The sequence below is a fragment of the Eriocheir sinensis genome, chromosome 42, assembly GCF_024679095.1.
Source record: "Eriocheir sinensis breed Jianghai 21 chromosome 42, ASM2467909v1, whole genome shotgun sequence".
NCBI classification, from domain to species: Eukaryota; Metazoa; Arthropoda; class Malacostraca; order Decapoda; family Varunidae; genus Eriocheir; species Eriocheir sinensis.
Genome location: NC_066550.1, coordinates 13,967,428 through 13,988,694, shown reverse-complemented (window position 1 = coordinate 13,988,694; position 21,267 = coordinate 13,967,428). Strand labels below are relative to the sequence as shown.

The window sequence follows — 21,267 nt, the reverse complement described above, 5'->3', positions numbered from 1 at the left end:
AATTCTGCCATAATTGATCAGAATATTCATCGTTTGGGTCATTGCCACAGTACATGGGGCATAAACGCAAGCGAATTTTATTTATAGCTCGTGCCAGTTCCTACGACTCTTGCCTGGTCTATGCTTCTCTTTAATGGAGACACTGAAGTTGGGGTGGATTAAAGTTCTGGGCAGTACATGCGTAGCAATAGCCGGAGCAGCATTGCGGGTTATTGCGATAGAGGAAGCGGAAACGGATGAGCGAGTAGCAGCAAAAATTATCATGCAGAAACCATATATAATTGTTTGTTACAATACTCAAATCCATGGAAATTGTGAATAGCCGAAGCAGCAAAAATTGTCATGCAGAAACCATATATAATTGTTTGTTTCAATACTCAAATCCGTGGAAATTGTAAATAGCCGAAGCAGCAAAATTGTCATGCAGAAACCATATATAATTGTTTGTTTCAATACTCAAATCCGAGGAAATTGTAAATAGTCGAAGCAGCAAAATTGTCATGCAGAAACCATAGTTGTTGTTAATATAGCAGCAGCAAAAGGGTTAATGTGGATAGTTGAAGAGGATGTTAGATTTGCCATGCAGAAGCCATAGATGTTGTTATATATATAGCATAGTACACATACGTAGAAATATAACCCAATACCTTATGCTTAAAATATATCCTTTTATGTAAATATATCGCTTCGTCCATACCCTTAAATATTATCCCTCGGTAGATACGTAAATATATACCTTAACACATACACTTAAATATTTTCCCATGCAGATATTGTCAATAGCCATACGTATTTTCCCATAGCACACACTTAAAATATATCCCAATGGTAGATACGGAAATATATAGATTAGTACACACTCTTACGAATATTCAACTCAAAACATTACGCTTAGAATATTCGTAAATATATCGCTTCGTACATACACTTACAGATATAACCCAGTACCTTACGCTTAAAATATATCGCTTCATACATACACTTAGATATAACCCAGTACCTTACGCTTAAAATATATCGCTTCGTACATACACTTAGATATAACCCAGTACCTTACCCTTAAAATATATCGCTTCGTACATACACTTACAGATATAACCCAGTACCTTACGCTTAAAATATATCGCTTCGTACATACACTTACAGATATAACCCAGTACCTTACGCTTAAAATATATCGCTTCGTACATACACTTACAGATATAACCCAGTACCTTACGCTTAAAATATATCGCGTAGTACATACACTTACAAATATATAACCCGGGATGTTACGTTTAAATATATCGCCTTCGTAAATGCGTAAACATATCACATAGTACATACATGCATGTAAAAATATAACCCGGTACATTACACTGTGAAATATTTCTTGCATTTTAAATTTATATATAACCTGAATCTTTCCTCTTGATGCTGCGATTCCTGTATGTGTGATAGCCTTCTTCTCTTGTCTTCTTTCTTCTCTTCTTCTTCTTCTTTTCTTGGTCGTCCTGGAAGAAATAGGAGGTTAGTGGTCGGTTTCCTAATTTTCCTTTCTTTTTTCCTTACTTATTTCTTACTTTCTATTCTATTTCTTATTTTCTTTCCTTCCCTTCCTATCCCTTCTTTCCTTTCCTTCCTATCCCTTCTCTTTCCGTTTACTTCCCTACTCTCCTAATTCCTTCCCTTTCCCCTTCTCTTTCCTCTCCTACCCTTCTAATTCCTTTCTTTCCCTACTCTCCTAATTCCTTCCTTTCCCCTTCTCTTTCCTCTCCTACCCTTCTAATTCCTTTCTTTCCCTACTCTCCTAATTCCTTCCTTTCCCCTTCTCTTTCCTTTCCTACCCTTCTAATTCCTTTCTTTCCCTTCTCATTCCTCTCTTTCCTTCCCTTCTCTCCCATAATCCTATCTAGTGAAGCAGCTTTGAACACAACGAAAGCAATCAGTCGCTATACCTCTGCCAGGCGTGTGAAGATACCATTGTCAAGTCTTCATCCAGCACACCAGATACCGTTGTCAAGTCTCCATCCAGCACACCACCTCTCCACACAGCCTCCTCCTCCACTCTTCTTCCGCCTCTCCACCGCCCTGAAAGAAAGTCCATTGTCAGTCGGATAAAAGTTGACAATTTCTAGATAATAATGCTTGTGTTTTTCCAAGTATTGTCGCCTCAGTTTGCCTGTTTGAAAAGCCTCTCGTGGGGCTTTTCATGGACTGTTTTATGATGCTGGTGATAGTTTGAGATGACCTCTGCACCTTGAACGGGAGAGAGAGAGATTATCCTCACCTAAAAATATAAGTGAATAAAAAATGAATAAGAGATTGACCTCACCTTCCTCTTCCTCATTCTCCTCCACCTCTTGTGGTTCTCGTCCCTGGCCGGCCGCTGTCTTGGTGACCTCACAGGAAAGTCGATAATGGGAGGGGGGAAAAAAAAAGAAAAAAAAAGAGGGGGAGGGGGAAATAAAAAAATAAAAATTAGTCAACGTCCTACAACACAAAGGGAGATATACTCAATATTATATGACAGTCGTAGGGCAAGATAAAGTCCCGGTCACACTGTGCAGACTCCGGGCCACGAGAACCCAGCGACTTGGGGTACATGAGGTCTTGGGAGTGAAATTTTGATGTGAAAGTGTCGCAAATCGTAGGAGAGGGGGGCATAAAAGTCGATGTCAGCACAATGTGAACAGGGCTTAAGAAAGGACATGTACAGCCACACCATCACTCATCTCTCGTACTTCTACTACCATCTCTGTGACATGTGCACCTCTGGAGATCCAGTTCCCAATCCGGCGTGTGACAAACAACCCAGACAGCGAGTCAGACCACCCTAGCCAGCCATCAGACGCCAAAGACGACTGTGGAGGTGTCGGCGCAGCCCTCCCCTTAGGGCGCCGCTGCCTTACATGAGTCCCTTCACCCCGTGCGGGTGTTACGACGTCGGGACAGTATGACGATTCACCTTCCTACCGACGGACAGGGACAGCACCAGCAGGCGTGCTTCACTCACAACCATGGGGAGGTTGAGTAGAAGGTGGGGTTCAGAGGGAAGTAAAAAGTTTTGAAAGGAAGACAAAGATGAGAGTGTCATGGTGAGGTACTTAACTTAGTGATGCTGAGCTCCTGTTCCTGGTTCCCTGCCGTGATTTTCAGGGCCATGGTGCTGTGGAGGGCAGCAACACACAGCACCTGAGGAGGGAAGGTAGTGTCACACCAATACCAGGCAACCAACTCTGCCAAAAGCATCATTTACATAGATATTCAGACCACAAAGAGCCTATGGTCCAGTCACATTGATCGAGGTGGGGTGTAATTAGACCTAAGTGGATTCAAATTAAATTTAATGCCACCAAGACTTTACATTTCTATATTTTATTGAATATCAACTTGAACAGAACACCCAGTTTAAATATTAATGATGAAAACCTTTGCCTCCTGCCTAAAACTTGACCTCTATCAAGAAGTGCATCGACACTTCTGCACCTGAAATTGACCTTTCTTGACCACTCTTTACTTTTCTCTTTTACAGGTGCAGTGATTAAAAAAAATTTCATCACTTTCTTTCAGTTGCCCTATGCTGTAAAAAATAAATAAAGACGAAAAAAGGATAAAGAAAAGAAGAAAGTGAATGTCACCCCAAAAAAGACCACTAAGGAAAGCCTTGTACAGAAAATGGAAAAAATACAAATAAAATAAATAAAAGAAGCCTTTAAATTCAAGAAATTATATATACACATGAAGGTTAGCTGCAAGATTCAATCCACATTTCCAAGTACTACATATATCCTAAAGTATCAAACTGTAGTGAGTAATGAATCGAGTCACACTTTGTTGTAATGTAATACCACTGCATGTATGGAAGATGTTACTGAAATGTATTAGCGGTATAGCAGGAAATGTATTAGTGGTATGGTAGGAAATGTATTAATGGTATAGTATAAAATGTATTAGTGGTATGGTAGGGAATGTATTAATGGTATAGTATGAAATGTATTAGTGGTATAGTAGGGAATGTATTAATGGTATAGTATGAAATGTATTAGTGGTATAGTAGGGAATGTATTAATGGTATAGTATGAAATGTATTAGTGGTATAGTAGGGAATGTATTAGTGGTATATATAGTAGGAAATGTATTAGTGGTATGGTAGGAAAAGTATTAGTGGTACAGTAGAAAATGTATTAGTGGTATAGTAGGAAATGTATTAGTGGTATGGTAGGAAAAGTATTAGTGGTACAGTAGAAAATGTATTAGTGGTATAGTAGGAAATGTATTAGTGGTATAGTAGGAAATGTATTAGTGGTATAGTAGGGAATGTATTAGTGGTATAGTAGGGAATGTATTAGTGGTATGGTAGGAAAAGTATTAGTGGTATAGTAGGAAATGTATTAGTGGTATGGTAGGAAAAGTATTAGTGGCATGGTAGGAAAAGTATTAGTGATATGGTAGGAAATGTATTAGTGGTATGGAAGGAAAAGTATTAGTGGTATAGTAGGAAATGTATTAGTGATATGATAGGAAAAGTATTAGTGGTATAGTAGGAAATGTATTTGTGGTATGATAGGAAATGTATTAGTGGTATAGTAGGGAATGTATTAGTGGTATAGTAGGGAATGTATTAGTGGTATGGTAGGAAATGTATTAGTGGTATGGAAGGAAAAGTATTAGTGGTATAGTAGGAAATGTATTAGTGATATGATAGGAAAAGTATTAGTGGTATAGTAGGGAATGTATTAGTGGTATAGTAGGGAATGTATTAGTGGTATGGTAGGAAATGTATTAGTGGTATGGTAGGAAATGTATTAGTGGTATAGTAGGGAATGTATTAGTGGTATGGTAGGGAATGTAATAGTAGTATAGTAGGAAATGTTTTAGTGGTATATAGAGTAGGGAATGTATATTAGTGGTATGGTAGGGAATGTATTAGTGGTATAGTAGGAAATGTATTAGTGGTATGGTAGGAAATGTATTAGTGGTATAGTAGGAAATGTATTAGTGATATGGTAGGAAATGTATTAGTGGTATGGTAGGAAATGTATTAGTGGTATAGTAGGAAATGTATTAGTGATATGGTAGGAAATGTATTAGTGGTATAGTAGGGAATGTATTAGTGGTATGGTAGGAAATGTATTAGTGATATGGTAGGAAATGTATTAGTGGTATAGTAGGGAATGTATTAGTGGTATGGTAGGGAATGTAATAGTGGTATAGTAGGAAATGTTTTAGTGGTATATAGAGTAGGGAATGTATATTAGTGGTATGGTAGGGAATGTATTAGTGGTATAGTAGGTAATGTATTAGTGGTATGGTAGGAAATGTATTAGTGGTATAGTAGGAAATGTATTAGTGGTATGGCAGGAAATGTATTAGTGGTATAGTAGGAAATATTAGTGGTATGGTAGGAAATGTATTAGTGGTATAGTAGGAAATGTATTAGTGGTATGGCAGGAAATGTATTAGTGGTACAGTAGGAAATGTATTAGTGGTATGGTAGGAAATATATTAACGGTATGGTAGCAGTTGCTCAAAACTGTAGTAAATTATAGTCCTTTTCATAATAAATTAAAACATCAATACACAAACAGTGCTTATTTTCCTATCCATAATAAACTTAAGGCTTAAAAAAAAAAAAAATAAATAAATAAATAAGGTTTGAAGAAATATTTGTTCATTATGAAAGGAAATTACGAAACAAGTGTTAATAGCATAAAAACTGTGCTAGATCGACGATGCGTGACCCTCCAACACCAAATAAATAAAAATAAACAAATATAAAAGTAAAATAAATAAATAGGTAAATAAAATAAAAAATAAATAAATAAAACTAAGAGCTGCAGCCCCCCCCAGACTTGCAGGCCTAGGCTTCATAATACAACAGCAGGTCAACACACACTTACCATTTAGCGAGCCGCCCTGAAGCAATACTCCATCTTAGTTCACGTGCCGGGTGCCCGACACCTGTGGAGGAAGAAGAAACAGAAGAGTTAGACGCAGGTGTTTGGCAGGCACTAACGAAATATCAATTAACGTCTCAACACACGTCACACGCCTCCACGCCCGTCACATCAACACCTGTAGACGCAACACAGCACCGTAACAGCTATATATAGGTTGTCACATAAGCAGATGAACGTGTGGCCCTGCGTAACACTACACACCCGTCACATTAACACCTATAGACGCAACATAGCACACCATCAGAGCATCGTAACACAGCTGATTAGTTTGTCACTCAAGCAGATAACGTTTGGCACTCTCTGGCACTGCGTAACACTGAACACACGTCCGTCACTGCCAAGCCTCACAGCCGGTCACTTCACACAGCACCGTAACAGATATATAGTTTCTCACGTAAGCCGATAACGTTTGGCACTCTCTGGCACTGCGTAACACTGCACACGTCCGTCACTGCCAAGCCTCACAGCCGGTCACTTCACACAGCACCGTAACATATATATAGTTTCTCACGTAAGCAGATAATAACGTGTGGCACTCTCTGGCACTGCGTAACACTGCACACGGTCGTCACTGCCAAGCCACACCGCCGTCACATCAACACAGCCCATCACAGCACCGTAACATAGCTCTATTGTATCTCAAGTAACACTATAATTCCTTGCAACACTGTATTATCCTCAAAAACACTGCACATGGCCCCAGCAGAGCCTTCACGCCGGTCACCTCAACACAGCACTCCACGGCTCTATCCCTTCACCCAGTATCACAGTAATACCTTGAAACACTGTATTGCATCAAGAAACACCGCAAATGGCTCTAGCAAACTCGTAAAAGCAAGAAAAACGAGTGTTTCAGTGTAGCCATGAGTCCTCTCTGCACACGGGCGCAATACAACGCAACACTGCACTCCACCGCTCTATCCCTTCACCCAGTAACACAGTAATACCTTGTAACACTGTACTGCATCAAGAAACACCGCAAATGGCTCTGGAAAACTCGTAAAAGCAAGAAAAACGAGTGTGTAAGCGTGGGCATGGCGTGAGAGGGAAGGGATCAGCTGTTTAGTGCTTCGCGCCAAGTCACAGCCGGGCAGCCAATCAGCGGGCAATATGACACTAAGGCAGCCAATCAGAACACAATATAGGGACGCTGATGACATCCCGCCCAAGCCAGATATATTATGGCCCTTTTGCACTCCCGTCTTAATTAAGGGTTATATTTCACCATATGGCTTCCCGGGAGATTAGTTTAAATATAATAATAATAAGACCAATATATTTACCGCCGTGGGGAATTAAAACACATTGAACCTTACCTTAAAACTGCATCTCCACAATAAAATAACGTAATAGTAAAAATGAATGAGGGAATAAGCGATAAATGAATAACTAGAAGACTGACAAACAGTTAATTTAACCTTTCGAGAATATTAAATAAGCTATACACTATAATCTACCGCTAAAATACAACAGGTGAATTAAAAAAAAAAAAATTGTCTCCCCTCGTAACCAAAAAATACTTACCCTTAAAACCGTATATATTGGCCTTTACAATATTAAACTGAACCATAAATTACCACTAAAAATGATAAATTACCACTAAAAATATGAGTTAAAAAAATGGCGGAAATATTTAAGTCCCCCCTCGTAACCCAAACTAATTTCCCTTAAAACCGTATTGCAAGCACTTTCACCCTTCTATATTTTAGCTTACCTTAATTATGTTCTATTGCAGCCATGATAACCGGGGGGGAAGGGGCTGTAGGGGGTGTTTAGGCGAAATCAAGAAGAGCGACTGAACGCACGTCCTCCTCTGATGGAAGTCGCCCCGGGACTGAAAGGAAAATGGCGGGCCGGCAAGCTTCTCCGCCTGGCTTCCCTCCTTTTTCACAGTGGTGCCATAATTTTTGCTTCATACCCTCCTTTTGACCCATAATTATATCCCAAACCCATCGATAATTAATGATCCTAAAGCTGTCTATAAATAAATGTTGTTACTGGGGCGTGGGGAATAGTTTTTGGATGAGAAATCGTGAAATATGACATGCGGACCGCGGCCATTTGACAACGCCGCGCGCCATGATTGTTCTTGCAAATACTTTATAAATAATCTCAGACGGGAATGAGTTATAAATAAATTAATCTAAATATATGATGATAAAAGTAATGACCGTAAAAGATAAAAACACTTTGAAAATATAAAAACCCGCCAAACAAGAACCAACCGGCCATGTGCAGGTTGCCAAATCAACTTCTTCTAGGCCTTAAAACGCAAAATTTAGGCTCTTTTCTCATGCGTTAGGCCTAAATAACTTCACTTTGGCTTAAGATACAAAATCTGGCTCTATTTTGACCTGTTTTTCACTATGCTTGACCTGTTTTTGACCCACAGACAGGGGTGCCAATCGCCCTGGCGTCGTCATTTTTCACTATGGTTATTATTTTATCTTTATTTCATTCTCTCTTCTACCCTTCTATATCTCTGTACTTCCCTGGTCATTTTTTACTCTATGCTTCTTCCTCCTTTCTTTCGCATTTTCTTGTTTCCCTTCTGCCTCTGTTTCTCCGTTTTTCCCTCCTCCTCCCTTTATTCCTCCTTCTTTCCTCCTCTTCTTCTTCTCTTCTTTATCTCTGTACTTCCCTGATCATTTTGTACTCTATGCTTATTCCTCCTTTCTTTCGCATTTTCTTGTTTCCCTTCTTCCTTTGTTTCTTCGTTTTTCCCTCCTCCTCCCTTTATTCCTCCTTCTTTCCTCCTCTTCTTCTTCTCTTCTTTATCTCTGTACTTCCCTGATCATTTTGTACTCTATGCTTATTCCTCCTTTCTTTCGCATTTTCTTGTTTCCCTTAATCTGCCTCTGTTTCTTCGTTTTTCCCTCCTCCTCCCTTTATTCCTCCTTTTTTTCCTCCTCCTCTTCTTCCCTTCTTTATTTCTGTACTTCCCTGGTCATTTTTCACTCTATGCTTCTTCCTCCTTTCTTTCGCATTTTCTTGTTTCCCTTCTTCCTCTGTTTCTTCGTTTTTCCTTCCCCCTCCCTTCATCCCTCTTTCTTTCCTCCTCCTCTTCTTCCCTTCTTTATCTTTGTACTTCCCTGATAATTTTTCACTCTATGCTTCTTCCTCCTTTCTTTCGCATTTTCTTGTTTCCCTTCTTCCTCTGTTTCTTCGTTTTTCCTTCCTCCTCCCTTCATCCCTCTTTCTTTCCTCCTCCTCTTCTTCCCTTCTTTATCTCTGTACTTCCCTGATAATTTTTCACTCTATGCTTCTTCCTCCTTTCTTTCGCATTTTCTTGTTTCCCTTAATCTGCCTCTGTTTATTCGTTTTTCCCTCCTCCTCCCTTTATTCCTCCTTCTTTCCTCCTCCTCTTCTTCCCTTCTTTATCTTTGTACTTCCCTGATCATTTTTTACTCAATGCTTATTCCTCCTTTCTTTCGCATTTTCTTGTTTCCCTTCTTCCTCTGTTTCTTCGTTTTTCCCTCCTCCTCCCTTTATTCCTCTTTCTTTCCTCCTCCTCTTCTTCCCTTCTTTATCTCTGTACTTCCCTGATTATTTTTCACTCTATGCTTATTCCTCCTTTCTTTCGCATTTTCTTGTTTCCCTTCTTCCTCTGTTTCTTCGTTTTTCCTTCCTCCTCCCTTTATTCCTCCTTCTTTCCTCCTCTTCTTTTTCCCTTCTTTATCTCTGTACTTCCCTGATCATTTTTCACTCTATGCTTATTCCTCCTTTCTTTCACATTTTCTTGTTTCCCTTCTTCCTCTGTTTCTTCGTTTTTCCCTCCTCCTCCCTTTATTCCTCCTTCTTTCCTCCTCCATTTATAACTCTTTGAAGCACATAATAAATTGATTAAGAAATGTGTGGAGAGGAAGGAAGGAGAAAACTGTCATTTATAACTCTTTGAAGCACATAATAAATTGATGTAGGACTGGATGAAGAGGAAGGAAGGAATAATGTGGAATATAACTCTTTGAAACACATAATAAATTGATCTTGGAAGGTGTAGAAGGTAGAGATGGATTCCTTCCTTTTCTTTTTGTTTTGTTTTCATTTTCCTTCCTTTTTGCCTATATTTTCTCTCTCCCTTTCATCCGCTCTCAGCTTTTCTTTCCTCCAATACACTCTGTTTCCTCTCTCTCTCTCTCTCTCTCTCTCTCTCCTCCAATACACTCTGCTTCCTCTCTCTCTCTCTCCTCCAATACACTCTGCTTCCTCTCTCTCTCTCTCTCTCTCTCTCTCTCCCCAGGGTCAGTGATACACAGTGGCATACAAACATGATCCTTGTTACCAGCCTGCGTCTTGAACATCATCATCGTCATAGTTACCTCATAGTTAATAATAATAATAGTAAGATATTAATTATTCCGCAACTACCATCATGATCAAAGCCGTCATACAAAATACAACATGAATTTTTAACACAGAACGGAAATAAACTAGTGAAGGCATTTATATAAAGAGTCCAAATAATAATAATAATAATAATAATAATAATAATAATAATAATAATAATAATAATTTGGGGTGTGTTTGATGTAATTTGAATATGGCACCACTCCAGTTAGCATTGTCTGTCTATCTATCTATCTGTCTATCTATATCTGCTGCCTTGAATGGGAGAGGAAAGTAAAGATACGAGAGAGAGAGAGAGAGAGAGAGAGAGAGAGAGAGAGATATTAAATGCAGAAAGAAAAGAGAAATTAAAAAAAAAGGAAAAGAGGAGATTCCAAAGATAGAGTATATAGTGTTGGAACCCATTACCCCTGGACCCAGTACCCAGTTTGCCTTCCCCATGTGACCTCAGGTGACCCCAGATGAGCATTTATTTCCCCAGTCCTAAGGGAGGGTGGCTGGCACACACACCATTTGCTCAAGCTGGGATTCGAACCCTGGCTGGTGGATTTGTGGGTAGACACGCTATCCACTGTGCCACAGAGCATGTTATGAGGGAGTAGTTGTTGATGTAAGAATTGATGTTATTTTTAGGGGTAGAAAGTGAGAGCTATCTATCTATCTATCTGTTTATTAATGTATCTATTGAGCTAACTGGAGATGTGCATATAAATTTGACAAACACACAAAAAATTAAATATAAGTGCATTTGTGTGTGTGCGTGCGCATGTGTAACTGTGTGTGTGTGTGTGTGTGTGTGTGTGTGTGTGTGTGTGGAAAGAGAGCATCCTTGTAAGAAATATATAAGGTAGTGTGTATGTATGTGTGCATGTCTGTGTGTGTGTGTGTGTATGTGTGTGTGTGTGTGTGTGTGTGTGTGTATTAATCTGTTAGCTAAGTGCCAATCATTAAGACGCTGCCACTTCTGCTGCCTGGCACTCAGTCTGGGGCACGGCACTACTACCCTCGGCACTACCCTGGCCCTCAGAGCTAGTGTCCTGAGGGGGTGCCGGCACTATCTCAGAGCTACCACTACTGCCAATATTGCTGCCACTATTACTACTTCCGCCCACCTCTTCCTTACCCTCCTCCTCCTCCTTCTTCTCCTCCTCCTTCTCTTCCTTCTGAACTAATCTCTCTGTCTCTGTCTCTGTCTCTATTTCTTCCTGTTTTGGTTGTGTGGGAATCAGATCTTGGTTGTGCGTCTGTGGTTGTGTGTTCTCGGTTACTGGTGGTGGTGGTGGTGGTGTCGGTTCTGGTTGTGGTGGTGGCTGTGTCTGTGGTTGTGTGTTCTCGGTTACCGGTGGTTCTGGTTGTGGTGTTGGTGGCTGCGGTTGCTCTTGTGACAGTTCTGGTTCTTGTGACAGTTCTTGGGGTGGTAATTGTGGTTGCTGTGATTGAGGAGGAGATTCTTGTGGTTCTTGTGACAGCTCTTGTGGTGGTAATTGTGGTTGCTCTGGTTGCTGTTGTTGTTGTTGTTGTTGTTGTTGTTGTTGTTGCTGCTGAGGTGGTTCAGGGGAGTTCTGCGCACTCTCCGTTTCACTTGTCGACTCCTCAATCTCGTACTCTCCTCCTCCTTCTCCTTCTCCACCCATTTCTTCCACTTCTCCGCCTTCTTCACCCTCCCCAGAGCCGCCGCTCTGTCCGCCGGCCTGGTCCTCCGCCTCCCGCCTCCGCCGTTCCCTTTCCGGCGGGGGCACGATGGGTATGGCAGCCTTGGGGCGTTTCTGTAGCGGTGGGTTGACGCGCGGCAGGTGCTGCTGACTCTCGGTGTTGTAATAAGTCACGCCGTTGCTGTAGATCTCACCGGGCTGGGACTGTGTGAGGGAGGGAGAGAGAAGTGAGATTAAGGGTGTGAGAATTGTGGGTACATATAGTTTATCCAGTGTTCGTCTATAAGTGTGGTGTCATGTAATAGAGTTCAGCTGCCTGGGCATATAGCAAGATACATATAGATAAATACAAGACAGATTTGTACTTCTTCACACTGAGACAAATCCAAGAGGCTTAATTTACATTCTCTGGCAAGGCATCTGTGTAAGGGTGTGTGTGTGTGTGTGTGTCTATGTATGTTTGTGAGCAGAGTGTGTCAGTGTGCTGAGACTCACCACAGGGCCTGGCGTGTATCCCTGGAAGGGCGGGAACTGTGGCGGGTGAGGTGCGGTGGGAGGCAGGGTGCCGGGGTGTGCCGCAAAGTTGATCATGTTCTCCGGGGGCAGGAAGGGCGGCCCGGTGACAGGGGGTCCGGGCACAGCCGGGGCACCTACAGGGGGGGCACCAAGCGGGGCCACGGGGGGTGGCCCTGCCACGGGAGGTGGCCCCGGCACGGGCGGCACAGGCACTGGGGGGGGCACGGGAGGGCCGAAGAGGTGCGGCGCCTGAGTGACGGGCGGGAACATGCGAGGCGCTGGGGGGCGGCCAAGGAAGGGCTCCGGGGGGTAGGTGGGGGGTGAGGTGGTGAAGGCCGGGGGCACGAAGGAGTGAGGGCCGCCCCCCGCCAGTGGCAGCTGTGTGTGCGGCACTGTGACGCTGTGGCCGCTGGACGTAACAATGCCACCACCGCTGCCGTCACCAACGCCGGCCGGGTAGCCTGAAACACAACACACCAACACTCAGCATGGCATGATAACACACCAGCAGGGACTTACACCACCCTGATACCCTGAAACACAACACACCAACACTCAGCATGGCATGATAACACACTGAAACACACCAGCAGGGACTTACACCACCCTGATACCCTGCAACACAACACACCAACACTCAGCATGGCCCCACATCACCCTATAACACACCCAGCAAGGTTATGTGTTTCTTGCTGTAAAGTTTTGTGAGTTGTGGGTACTGAGGTTGTGTGTGTTATAGGTACTAAGGTTCTGAGTCCTGTCGCTGACAAGTTCTGTCCCCCCCCGAGGCCCTGTGTCACTCACCTGCGTCCACGGGGGCATCCATGTACCCGTGCTGAGGTGGGTACGGGGGCACCGGCTGCTCTGGGATGGACCTCTGTCGCTGCGAGGAGTAACGTTTGGGACGAGATGATGCCCCGTCCCCGCCAGGTGGAGCCCCGCCCCGCCCGTGCCACCCCATCACCATTGCCGGGTCCTGCTGGCGGGGCGGCTTGTTGCTACGGCGGCTGTCTTGACTGACACCGCCTGGACAGATAGAAACAAAGGGACATGAAGATACAATACCACTAACCACGTATGTTATAAATGAGTCAAAACACACACACACACACACACACACACACACACACACACAGACACAGACACACACACACACACACACTCACTATTCTTCTGCTCCCTGTTCTGCTGCGGGGAAATGGTCATCCCCTTCATGTCGACAGCCACCTCCTCCATCTCCCTCCCTGCTGAGTGCTGCTGCTGATATGGATGACGCTGCTGAAATTGCTGAGGGCCTGGGGCTGGCTGACGCGGCTGATAGCACCCGCCTCCTCCTCCTCCTCCTCCTGTTTTCCAGCTGTTCCCAGGAAATCCTTCAACTGTTACGGGGCGGATGTTTCTGCCGGAAAGGAGAGGAAAAAAATGAGGAGGAGGAGAAGGGGGAAAAGCAGAAAAAGAAAAAGAGGAAGTTTAAAAAGAAAATAAATATGAAAGAGGAAGAAAGGAAGAAGAAAAAGCGGAGAGAGAGAGAGAGAGAGAGAGAGAGAGAGAGAGAGAGAGAGCAAACCACTCTCTCCTTAACTCAAATCATTATGACTACTATTATTATCATTATTATTATTATTATTATTATTATTACCTTGGGGCATTGCGATTTGTCCTCCCTCGAACCCTTCCCTGCTGGCCCTTCCCACCCCACCCCGCATGGCTGTCCCGGGGCGGCTGGTCGGGGCTCATTCCAGGGCTCTTGCGGGGTGGGAACTGGGGCGGAGGTGAGTGGAGGTGCTGCTGTTGGTGGTGTTTCTGAGGTGGTGAGGGCTGGTGTTGATGGTGCTGCTGCTGCTGAGGTGTTTTGGGGGAGGGTACATCACCACCACCACCACCACTGCTGTCGCCTGGAATGTATCACCAATTTGTCATCACCATTCTGACTGACTGACTGGCTAAGGACCTTGGAAACTGACTGATTAAGTGGTTGACTGGATAGCTTAATACCTGATGAATTGACTGACTAATTGACTGAATAACTGACTGGCTAATAACCTTGGAAATTGACTGATTGACTGACTGACTGACTTGACTTACTGACTAATAATCTACTACACTGGCTGACTGACTGACTGGCTGACTGATTAACCTATGAACTTGCACACTCCCAAACTGACTGACTGACTGACCACACTCACCTCTCTGTGGGGCATCAACAATAGGCCTACTCTGCTGCTGCTGCTGCTGTTGTTGTTGTTGTTGTTGTTGTTGTTGTTGATGTTGTTGATGTTCGGGAAGATCGGAGCGAGGGGAGAAATTTTCCAAGCTCTCCTTATGGGGTGGCCGAGGCTGTCCATGGGCGGGGCTGAGGGCAGGGAACTCTTCCTCACTGTCTAGGGTCCTGCGGCTTCCAGCAAGGGAGCGCGGGCCGCCCCTTCCACCACCCCGAGGCGTGCCGCCCGGCCCCCCGCGTGTTGGCTTGGCATAGGCGTCGAGGTCCTCCCAGTTGCGTGTGTATTTGTTTGGCCCGCGGCTGTGTGGGGTGCGGCAGGTTAGGTTAAGTTAGGTATAGGGTGCGGAAGGTTAGGTTAAGTATGGGGTGGTAGGTGAATAAATAAATAAATAATGATAATAATAATAATAATAATAATAATAATAATAATAATAACAATACATTAATATGGAATAATGAAACAAAATCTAATTATTATAATGGTGAGAGAGAGAGAGAGAGAGAGAGAGAGAGAGAGAGAGAGAGAGAGAGAGAGAGAGAGAGAGAGAGAGAGAGAGAGAGAGAGAGAGAGAGAGAGAGAGAGAGAGAGAGAGAGAGAGAGAGAGAGAGAGAGAGAGAGAGAGAGAGAGAGAGAGAGAGAGAGAGAGAGAGTACAAAACAAGAAAAAATGAGGAAATAGAAAACAAATAAATTAAATACGAAAAAAATAAATAATAAAAATAATAATAATCGAAAGCAAAAAAGAGAGAGCGCATGTCCTCACCCATATCGCCTCCTCCTGCGTGCCCTGGGCGGCCCCTCTTCGTTGCGTATGTCGTACCCGTAGACCGCGATGAGCTCCTCACGGCTCTTGGGGGACTGGTCGAACTCGTTAAAGCGGTCGTGGTTCCAGCGGTCGTCCTCCTTCCAGACCTTCTTCTTGGCTACCTCCTTTTTGGGGGTGGGCTCCTCTGGCCTGGGGAGAGGGGGGGAGGGGGTAAGTTAAGTTAGGGGGGGGGGGGGGTTAAGTTAAGTTAGGTTAGGGTGTGAGGGAGTGGAGTCAGTATTGTGGTTTCATTATGTAACTAATCTAACTTAACCTAACCTAAATTACACACACACACACACACACACACACACACACACACACAGATAGATAGAAAGAAAGAACGAATAGCTGAGAAAACACACACACATGGCCCGGTAGCTCAGTGGATAGAGCGTCTGCCTCACAATCAGAAGGACTGGGGTTCGATTCCCCGACCAGGTGAAGATAAGTTGAGTTTATCTTCTTTCACGTGTAGCCTCTATTCACCTAGCAGTGAGTAGGTATGCGACGTAAGGCAAGGACTGTGACCTCGTTGTCGTGGTGTGTTGTGTGTGAGTGGTCTCAGTTCTACCCAAAGATCGGTACTACGAGCTCTGTGCTCTTCCGTAGGGTAACAGCAGGCTGTCTCGGGAGAGACTCACAACAGACCAAGAGGTGAATTACACACAGACACACACACACACACAATTCCCTATTCTCTCTCTCCTCTTCCTTTCCCTCTCTCTCCCTCCCTTCCTCTCTTTCTCTCTCCATGAATTCTCTCTCTCTCTCTCTCTCTCTCTCTCTCTCCTTCCTTCCCTTCCTTTTTCTTCTTCCTCTCTTTCAATTCCCTTCCCTTCCCCCAGGCAATACTCACGCCTCCTTCACCTCCTCCTCCTCCCCCGCTGCGGCCGTCCTGTCATCGTGCTCGTAAAAAGTGCCCTTCTTGGGGATGTACTGAGGGTTCTTGCGGTCCTCGTCATCATCCAGCTGCTTGTCCTACGGGGGAAGAAGAGGAGGAGGAGGAGGAGGAGGAGGAGGAGAGGAAGAAAGGAGAAACGCATGTAAAAGAGGAAATGTATAGAAAGGAAGGAGAGAAGGGAAGGGAATGGAGAGAGAGAGAGAGAGAGAGAGAGAGAGAGAGAGAGAGAGAGAGAGAGAGAGAGAGAGCAATGATTATATACTTATTTATTTTATTTAACAACTTATTTCATTCATAGAGTCAATAGTAGTAGTAGTAGTAGTAGTAGTAGTGGAACAACAACAACAACAACAACACCCACCTTGTCATCATTCACTCCATCTGTGTTGATGATAATGTCTTCCTCTTCCTCCTCCTCCTCTTCCTCCTCCACCAGCTCCTCCTCATCGGCACTCTCGTACTCGCTCTCACCTCCTTCGCTGCCCTGGAGAGGAAGAAGAAGAAGACTCGTTAGGAGGAGGAGGAGGAAGAGGAGGCAGAGGAAGAAGAGGAGGAGGAGGTGGAGGAGGAGGAGGAGGAAGAATCAAAAGAGAGGAATAAGGAGAAAATAATGATAAGAGAAATGAGGAAAGGAAGGAAAAGAAGAAGGAGGAGGAGGAGGAGGAGGAGGAGGAGGAGAAGGAGAAGAAAGGAGATAGAAAAAGATATAAAGAAAAAACAAGAGAGAGAGAGAGAGAGAGAGAGAGAGAGAGAGAGAGAGAGAGAGAGAGAGAGAGAGAGAGAAAGTTGCTCCACTCATTTAACCTCCCTCCCTCCTCCTCCTCCCCTTCCCAATATCAAGGTTGGCACATACTACAAGGCTACCCACCTCCTCCTCCTCTTCTTCCTCCTTTACTCTATTTCTATTTCATTTAATTTTATTTATTTTTTCTCTCCTCCTCCTCCAACCTAATAAGAGCAAAGAAGAAGAAGAAGAAGAAGAAGAAGAAGAAGAACAATAGTAGTAGTAATAGTAGTAGTAGTAGTAGTAGTAGTAGTAGTAGTAGTAGTAGTAGTAGGAATAATAATAATAATAATAATAAAAATAATAATAATAATAATAATAATAATAATAATAATAATAATAATAATAATAATGTTCATTTAATGTTAGACTGTAGTAGTAGTAGTAGTAGTAGTAGTAGTAGTAGTAGTAGTAGTAGTAGTAGTAGTAGTAATAATAATAATTATAATTATAATAATAATAATAATAATATTCTTTTAATGTTAGACCAATTAGTAGTGAAAGTCAGTTAGTGAGTCAATTAATCAATCTCTCTCTCTCTCTCTCTCTCTCTCTCTCTCACTTTCTCCCAGGCCCAGGAAACAGACTTGCCATGAATGTGAAAAATAATAAAAAAGGAGAAAATAGAGAAACTTGGGTTGATTTTCTGGCTCAATGTGACAAGACCTGATCTGCTAACCTTGAAAATCTCTCTCTCTCTCTCTCTCTCTCTCTCTCTCTATTCCTTCTTTTCTTATCTTTCCACCTCCTTCTTCCTATCCCCTACTCTATCTATCAATCTATCCATTCATGTTATCTATTCTATTTCCTTTTCTCTCTCTCTCTCTCTCTCTCTCTCTCTCTCTCTCTCTCTCTCTCTCTCTCTCTCTCTCTCTCTCTCTCTCTCTCTCTCTCTCTCTCTCTCTCTCTCTCTCTCTCTCTCTCTCTCTCTCTCTCTCTCTCTCTCTCTCTCTCTCTCTCTCTCTCTCTCTCTCTCTCTCTCTCTCTCTCTCTCTCTCTCTCTCTCTCTCTCTCTCTCTCTCTCTCTTTCTCTTTCTCTCTTTCTCTCTCTCTCTCTCTCTGCTGACCTGTGGGCTGAGCGGCAGGTCTGCTGGGCTTACTGCTGTCTGCTGGAGGGGCTGAGACACCGCCTGCAACACCGCCACCACCATCTTCAACTCCAATAGTCAACACCAGAACAACACCACCACACATGTACACTGGCTCCTGCTGCAACACCACGCCTAACACCACTGCCTGGCTCTCACTCACAGCACCACTGACACTTTCAACACCACCACCAGTCAGGGCCACCCACCACCACCACCACCACCACAACTCTTAGATGTCATGTTTTCATCACCACCACCTCCTCCATTCCTCCTTTTCATCACCATTCTCTCACTCTCTCTCACTAATGAAATAAAGCAAAATAAAATAAATAAATAAATAAATAAATGAAATGGAAGTGAGAATTGGCAACACTGCCTCATCAACTTTCACTAGTCTCTCTCTCTCTCTCTCTCTCTGGTCACTACTACTACTATTACCACTACTACTACTACTACTACTACTACTACTACTACTACTACTACTATTCCTATGTTAGATTAATGAGGAAAAGAAGGAAGGAAGGAAGGAAGGAAGGAAGGAAGGAAGGAAGGGAAGGGAAGGGAAGGGAAGGGAAGGAAGGGAAGGGAAAGGAGGGGAAGGAAGGGGTGGAAGGGAGGGAAGGGAATGAATGGAGAGTAAAGCAGGAGAAGAAGTACACACACACACACACTACCTTGACCTCATTATATAAGCCAGTTTTTACCTCCATACCCCCCCCTCTCTCTCTCCCTCTCTCTCTCTTGAAGCAGGAAAATACAGTGGTGGTGGTAGTAGTAGTAGTAGTAGTAGTAGTAGTAGTAGTAGTAGTAGTAGTAGTAGTAGTAATAATAATAATAATAATAATAATAATAATAATAATAATAATAATAATAATAATAATAATAATAATAATAATAATATGATTCTGAGACTAATTTCCTTCCTGCATAGATTTCTCTTTTAATGGAGTGTGTGTGTGTGTGTGTGTGTGTGTGTAATAGAAAGTGGTTTTATTGACAGTATAATTAAGAACTTATCGAGTAGGCAACTGTGATGACCAACTGACTGGCTGACTCTTCCTGTTATATTTGGGTCAAGTTACAAATCCATGACATAGAATATTAATAATAATAAAAATAAGAATAGGAAGAAATTTTAACTACCAATATCGGAACACTGCAATTTATTAAAGATAGAGACAGCAGTGTTCCAAGCTCTCCCACACTAAGAGAAATGACAGGAACAAAAGTCTATATTCTTAAATCTATCGGCACCTCAGATCACCTGTTTGAAAAGCCTCACACAGAAGTTACTGGAATCTTCATGGACTGTTTTGTCATCCCAGTGACAGATTTTACAAGACCTCTGAGCCAAGACCGGGAAAATCACGCACGAAAACCTGGTTAATCTTCTCTGTGGCCTTGGGAAATGGACATAATGGGAGCCTGATACAGTTAAAAAGAGAGATAGAGATACAGAATGATGCTCGTGATAGTTTTACCTGACCTCTGTGGCAAGAATAGGAAAATCATGCACGAAAACCTGGTTAATCTTCTCTGTGGCCTTGGGAAATGGACATAATGGGAGCCTGATACAGTTAAAAAGAGAGATAGAGATACAGAATGATGCTCATGATAGTTTTACCTGACCTCTGCGGCAAGAATAGGAAAATCATGCACGAAAACCTGGTTAATCTTCTCTATGGGTTTGGGAAATGGTCATAATGGAAGCCTGATACATTTAAAAAGAGAGGTAAATCATAAGAATAGCGGCTCCTAGCGGGTACGCAATTAGGCCACGGTATGGTGGTAATTACAATATTTCTAGCACGTATGACAGGGTTTTGACAAGCGGACAGGCGTGTTAATGTCACAAGGGGTGTATTTTTCCACGATGGCCTCACGATTTCTTCTAAGTTGATGGACGATGAGACTGCGAGCTCCGGGGTGAAGAAAGGGAAGAGCCTGTGGAAAAATACACCCCTTGTGACATAAACACGCCTGTCCGCTTGTCAAAACCCCGTCGCGTGTGCAAGAAATGTTGTAATTACCACCACACCGTGCCCTAAATGTGCACCCGCTAGGAGCCGCTATTCTTAAGATTTACCAAAAAGAAAGATTCAGAGTGATGCAGGTGATAGTTTTACCCGAATTCTGCGCCGAGAACAGGAAAATCATGCACGAAATCCCGGTTAATCTTCTCTGTGGCTTTGGAAAATGGTCATGATGGGAGATTGATACATTTAAAAAGAGAGATACAGCCATAACATTAACTCTTCCAAAAATATCTATGACCCCCATGTTAGAAAATTCATAATTGAGGCACCCTTGATGGCAATGGCACCCTTGACCCTTAAACCCTATCGCTGTGACCTGCCGGCACTCACAGATATTTATGCTGTTCTTATTTAAACATCTTATTAGTATTTATGAAGTTACGAGGCAATTTTGACACATTCACTTTTTGGGACAGTAAGTTATTCAAGTAAGTAAAGAAGCCAGTGCCACATGCCCCTGTAAGTGTCCTTGCCGTGGCACTCCCAAAGCACAGTGCCAGGCTCGCGGTGCCACATGGAAATAAAATAATGTGAAAATAGAATAATTACCATGAATCATCACGTTGCCCCGAGGTGACCCCGCCCCGTGCTCCGTCCCCGCCGTCCCGTCCCCGCCGCCCAATGCCCCGTGGGCCTCTGCTGACCCCATAAGGCACAGTGCCAGGCCCGCGGTGCCAAGTATAAGCAAAATAATATGTATGGAAAATAATTCCCATAAATCGTCACGTTGCCCCGAGGTGACCCCGCCCCGTGCCCCGTCCCTGCCGCCTCATGCCCCGCCCCGTGCGCCGTCCCTGCACCCACCGCCTGTGCCTTGCGGACACCATTCTGCTCCTCCTCCGACGCGTCCGAGCCGCCCTCCGAGTCCTCGTCGGGGCCCAGCGGCTTGCGTCTCCTCCTCCGGTCCGCCATGTTGGCTCTCCCCTTTGTTGAGACTGGGGCGTTGGTTCCAGCTGGCTATTTTTAGAA

General features: G+C 43.5%; 2 protein-coding genes and 1 long non-coding RNA gene across 22 annotated transcripts in view; all 3 read right to left on the bottom strand.

Annotated features, from left to right (window-relative positions):
- LOC127010114 (uncharacterized) overlaps positions 1-2,871 on the bottom strand; it is a 32,950-nt gene extending 30,079 nt beyond the window's left edge. For 4 of the 16 annotated variants that reach the window (XR_007762917.1, XR_007762915.1, XR_007762919.1 and 1 more), the window contains exons 1-3: positions 2,315-2,865; positions 1,938-2,070; positions 1,053-1,493 (exon numbers count right to left, since the gene is read on the bottom strand). Coding sequence is in view for 1 of the 16 variants with exons in the window: in XM_050883950.1 (XP_050739907.1) it covers positions 1,053-1,493; positions 1,938-2,070; positions 2,315-2,372; positions 2,733-2,735 (635 nt within the window). In the remaining 15 variants the exon portion in view is untranslated. Of the gene's footprint in view, positions 1-612; positions 949-1,052; positions 1,494-1,937; positions 2,071-2,314 lie in introns of those variants that run through there. The other 12 variants (XR_007762920.1, XR_007762913.1, XR_007762922.1 and 9 more) reach the window with 9 other exon arrangements.
- The window catches only part of LOC127010117 (uncharacterized), a 48,310-nt gene extending 40,534 nt beyond the window's left edge, over positions 1-7,776 (bottom strand). Inside the window, exons 1-3 of one of the 2 annotated variants that reach the window (XR_007762932.1) lie at positions 7,657-7,776; positions 5,883-5,943; positions 3,145-3,174 (exon numbers count right to left, since the gene is read on the bottom strand). This is a non-coding gene — a long non-coding RNA (uncharacterized LOC127010117). Of the gene's footprint in view, positions 1-3,144; positions 3,175-5,882; positions 5,944-7,656 lie in introns of those variants that run through there. The other variant, XR_007762931.1, reaches the window with a different exon arrangement.
- Positions 7,777-10,202: 2,426 nt separating this feature from the next.
- LOC127010113 (trithorax group protein osa-like) lies at positions 10,203-21,267 on the bottom strand. 4 transcript variants are annotated; one of them, XM_050883946.1, is made up of 11 exons: positions 21,103-21,264; positions 18,239-18,301; positions 16,749-16,871; positions 16,343-16,464; positions 15,442-15,633; positions 14,644-14,978; positions 14,097-14,352; positions 13,624-13,856; positions 13,262-13,483; positions 12,437-12,918; positions 10,203-12,145 (listed from the first exon to the last, which is right to left on the bottom strand). In XM_050883946.1, exons 1-11 carry the CDS (start codon positions 21,208-21,210, stop codon positions 11,237-11,239), a joined length of 3,045 nt encoding a protein of 1,014 aa, XP_050739903.1. In that variant the 5' UTR covers positions 21,211-21,264; the 3' UTR covers positions 10,203-11,236. The 4 variants fall into 4 exon arrangements, with proteins under 4 accessions (XP_050739903.1, XP_050739904.1, XP_050739905.1 ...); XM_050883947.1 differs by having other exon boundaries at positions 16,343-16,455; XM_050883948.1 differs by lacking the exon at positions 18,239-18,301 and having other exon boundaries at positions 21,103-21,267.